Source organism: Sinocyclocheilus rhinocerous, unplaced genomic scaffold (genome assembly GCF_001515625.1).
Source record: "Sinocyclocheilus rhinocerous isolate Xijiao unplaced genomic scaffold, SAMN03320098_v1.1 scaffold3323, whole genome shotgun sequence".
NCBI classification, from domain to species: Eukaryota; Metazoa; Chordata; class Actinopteri; order Cypriniformes; family Cyprinidae; genus Sinocyclocheilus; species Sinocyclocheilus rhinocerous.
Window position 1 is genome coordinate 233,286 of NW_015662926.1, and position 4,532 is coordinate 237,817.

A 4,532-nucleotide genomic window follows, 5' to 3' on the forward strand; every position below is an offset into this window, starting at 1 on the left:
TTGAATGAGGCATCTACCTATACACATCTATGACATATCATTAGTCTACCAAAACATATTCCTGTTGTTCCATAAGCGCCACCTGCTGTCAGAGAGTGAATTTGCGTTCTCATTCAGTCCGTCTGCCATTTCTGTTTCATTCAGATGTTTTGTGTACAGAGCCGATCCTCCCTATACGCAAAATACGTCTACGTCACGATGTGGGAAGATTTGCATAACGCCGCCCAAATATGCCTAGTTTATAATGGGTTTTAATATTTTTGTCTCATCGCTCTGGCCAGGACAAGGCACCACAATATGGTAGGGGCGTAACATTTTTGTCACACGCTTGAGGTATTCGGCCAATCACAACGCACTGGATAGCTGGCCAATCAAATATTCAGATGTGTCTGAATCATATACTGTAAGTACGTTTTTTATATTTAAAGAATTTGCCACTTTGGGGGAAGTCGTGGCCTAATGGTTAGAGAGTCTGACTCGTAACCGTTTTTTTAATTGGGACTACTTGCCAATGTTTAAGGAATTAAACATTAATATATTTTTTCATTTTATGTTCAAATTGTTAAATAAAATTGGTTGTATGGGTAAAGGCAGTGTGTTCCAATAGCTTTTAAAGACACTTTTTTGCCCAACTGTTAAGAATTAGGATAAAAGTTATTGTTTAAGTGTAGTGTAACTGAAATATTGTGCATAAAATATCTTTATTTCATAAAAATAAAGTATAGATGTCCACAGTGGTCTCAAAGTCCCAAGTCCTGCAGTTATATTTAAATTAGGGTTAGAGTTAGTGTTTTTGAGTATATCACTAAAATAGGTCCCTGTAGCTGTCTTGCTTCCTGTAAGCTATCATGGCATGTTCCCAAAATTGCCATTAGGGTGTTCTAAACACGGCAATTGGTATTCTATATAGAATTTATGACATGAACATGAATGTACTTGCTTTGTACATTATGTACAACATTTGTTTGGCCGTTGAGGATCACATCACCTGACAGCTGTTCCCCCCACTTTAAAAATGGCTGCTACGCCCCTGGCCTCAGGAAGAATTCCACTGTCTGAAGAGTTACACATGCTCCCAGTTGCCAAAGTTCACCTGTTGTTGGCCGGATTAAGTTTATGTAGGTGTTCTATAGATAGCCTTGGCTATTCTATTACTGTAGGCCACACGTTTTGTCTGTTTTATTATTTACCATGAACTAATTTCACACTAATTTCGTGAATGAAACAACTTCCTTGATATCAGTAACTTGATCTGTTTTTCTATGTGCAGCAACACGAATATCGTGTTACATTTACAGTGGGCTGGATGTAAATTGAATAATAACTCTAAATTTAATGAAAGCAAAGTAGGACTTCCTTGTCACTTCTTTAATTCCAACATCGGAAGGCAATTGGTCTAAATCCGTCCAGATGAGACGTGATCGGAAGGACTATTGCCTGACGCTGCTGTCAATCCGGTATGGGGCGGTCGATGTGAGCCTACCGGACCGCACGTCCGACACCGGAGGAGAAGTTGATCGGCGGAACCTTTTATCCTCTCCAGCTTGCGTTGGATTGCTCTTGCCTCGCCGGGGAATTAAAGGCAGTGCTCTGTTTGCAAAGACATCTGTGGAATAATGCCAGACACCAAAAAATTCATCGAGAACCTGTCTGGAGCAGGGAAGTGCATTGGCGTCCTGACAAGTGGTGGAGATGCTCAAGGTATATTTTTCCTTTAACAAACCGATCAGGATGTCAAGAGTGCTGTTTGCTCGAGCTCGCAGTGGCAGATTGATTTATTTACAGCTATTGATTTAATCATTATCTAAACAGGGCCAGTGCAACAGATGTTAAAAGAGAAAGGCGAGGCAGTTCCGGCCTTCTAAACTGACGCTCAAATGACTTTATCACCACTTTTATAGCGATTCCGAAATATGTTAATTGTTTAGTTTTGGAACACGTTTTAAAATTGAAGATTTAAACCACATCATTTTAATAGTTTATGGATAATTAAAATAATTAAAGTTGCATCGGAGTCTCGCACTCGATGAGCGTCATGACATGTGTGCGCTCGAGCGAGTTTTGCAACTGGAATTCAATATTTACAAGCATTTACAACATGTCATAGCCTACATTTTATTTTACTCTTACATCGGCATTGCCATCCAGTGAAGTAATGAATGAAAATAAATAAAATTCGTTCAGATCGGACTATCTGCTGCATTGTCTGTGTGTTTCCCTCACCTGGTTTTCTGTGCATTTTTGCGCTTATAATTGTGTCACGATGAATATATCAAGGTGAAGAATGTGTGCGCGTGCATACGTGATGGCAGGCAAGTATTAGAGCAAGACTGCCATGATGCCGTGATCACGTGGAAAAAAACCGCCGGCATCCCAAGCGTGAGTGACTGTGCGCGGGTTATAAAGCCGCGGGATAATCTTTTCCGTTCAATGCCTGAATGCGCTTTTCAAAAGCGCATCTCCTGTCGGTCGTTTATTCTTTTGCGAACTCAAGAGAGAACATAGCAGTGGCGTAATGCTCTGTGGTGCAATGTCTGACTTCCTACATCTCAGTTAACAGACAAGTGTAAAGTGTAGCCTATTTACTACCTGTTTGTTTACTCTTGAATGCTCCTGCACGTTTCCCAGAGCAGCCTATAGTTTTATGCACAATAAATAATTTAGTAGAAAGGGGATGAATTTGAAGTACTTCTGTATTACACAGCTACTACTAGAGTTTCCACTTTTGACCCTTTTGACCTTTTAGCTGGGTTCTGGCTCTGATGGCACTATGTTTCCTAGCAACGGTTTCCAGGCAGCAGTCCTCCCATCACTATGGGTTAGGCTAGACATAACCTCAGGGGAACAGCTTGATTCAACTTGTCAGGTCACAGCACTGTAGGGAACATGCCGAGTAGAGCCTCCTCTTTCATGTTTTAATTCCTCACATTATTTTGTATTCTCACTTTCTCTCTTATTTTGTATTTCTTCATGTAGGTATGAATGCTGCTGTGAGGGCAGTGGTCAGAATGGGAATCTATGTTGGAGCAAAAGTTTATTTCATCCATGAGGTGATTTTTCTCTTTCTTATTTCTCAGATCTACATTTTTAGAAACCCATAATAATAAAATAATAATACAATGTTTTTATAGGGATCTTTCACAACACTCAAGGGCACCCTAAAAGCACAATAAAATACCAAATACAGAAATTTTAATGTCATTCTCTGAAATGTATTCAGGACATTGACATCCGGCAAGCAGTATTGTTTCTGTGGATCTCAAACACCGTACATGAGAGCTTGTGACAGAGAAAAGGTGTCCATTCTGTGTAAAAAGGAAAAGGAATTTAGCTTTATTATGATGTTACAATGAGTGGTTCTTTCTCAGGGCTACCAGGGCATGGTGGATGGAGGTGACAACATCAAAGAGGCATCATGGGAAAGTGTTTCCAGTATGTTACAAGTGGTAAGCAAAAGTCACTTAAGCTTAAATAACACACAAAAATGAGCAACCGTAGGGAAGATACATTGCAGGGTTGTTGCATAGAGCTACATGATTCTGGATCATTATTTTTTTTACATGATTCTCAATAGAGGTCATGATTCTCCTATGGTTCTTAAAGGTAGGGTAAGCGATTTTTCAAAAACGCTTTAGAAAACTGATTCGGGCCGAGTAACAAAACAAACTTGTAGCCAATCAGCAGTAAGGGGCGTGTCTACTCATGATGTGGAGGAGAGAGCGTTCAGGGCACAGGACGGACATTAGCCGAGCCGAGCGACAGAAAGATAGAGATGGCGGATAAAAAACAAAACGGACACTGCTATGCCCCTATCAGCCATCGTGAGGTTTGCTAATCACCCCAGCACATGACTCCAATATTCTGGGTCGACTTCCTGCCAGTCTTGTCGTCATCTACTCAGAGGAGTGATTAAAGACTAATCCAATCAAGAGACAACAAAGCTTTCTTGGTATCAGAACTGGAAGGTTCGTTCACAACATATAGAAACCACGATGTCTTGTGACCACCAATGAATGGAACTATTATATCCAAACAGGAAAAGGACAGTAATTTAATCACGCCCTGCAAGCACGGGATATACAGCGTGACGCCACATGACTTTTTGAACATCTGCTTCCTGAAACCCTTACGTTCTTTTGTCACAGACAAAGAAACAGAACGTACACAGACAATTCATAAGACAATCAGTGAAAATCATTGAAAGTATCGGAGCAATATATTCACAAATAATATGTTTATGTCTGATGATGTGTGATGTGTTTCCTGTAATCGGTGCAAGTTTAACCAATGTGTATAAACACCTTTTAGTAATTAAAATTATTAATGTGTATGCAAACTATCCGATATTGAGATATCGACCGACTCGACAGCGCAGAGAGCACGTGTTTACTAGCGCCACCGACCTGACAGCGCGGCGATGATCAGTTACAACAGCGCAGCCTTCTTCTTCTTCTTCTTCTTCTTCTTCTTCATGTTTTATGGCGGGTGGCATCCAACGTTAAGGTGCATTACCGCCACCTACTCCACCTACT

At 40.6% G+C, this 4,532-nt stretch overlaps 1 protein-coding gene across 10 annotated transcripts in view; it reads left to right on the top strand.

The window, feature by feature from the left end:
- The first annotated feature begins 1,454 nt into the window (after window positions 1–1,454).
- The window catches only part of pfkpb (phosphofructokinase, platelet b), a 19,997-nt gene continuing 16,919 nt past the window's right edge, over window positions 1,455–4,532 (top strand). For 8 of the 10 annotated variants that reach the window (XM_016538523.1, XM_016538529.1, XM_016538530.1 and 5 more), the window contains exons 1-3: window positions 1,455–1,701; window positions 2,977–3,050; window positions 3,369–3,446. In XM_016538523.1, coding sequence (XP_016394009.1) covers window positions 1,617–1,701; window positions 2,977–3,050; window positions 3,369–3,446 — 237 coding nt within the window. In that variant the 5' untranslated portion in view covers window positions 1,455–1,616. The remainder of the gene's footprint in view (window positions 1,702–2,976; window positions 3,051–3,368; window positions 3,447–4,532) is intronic. The other 2 variants (XM_016538527.1, XM_016538531.1) reach the window with 1 other exon arrangement.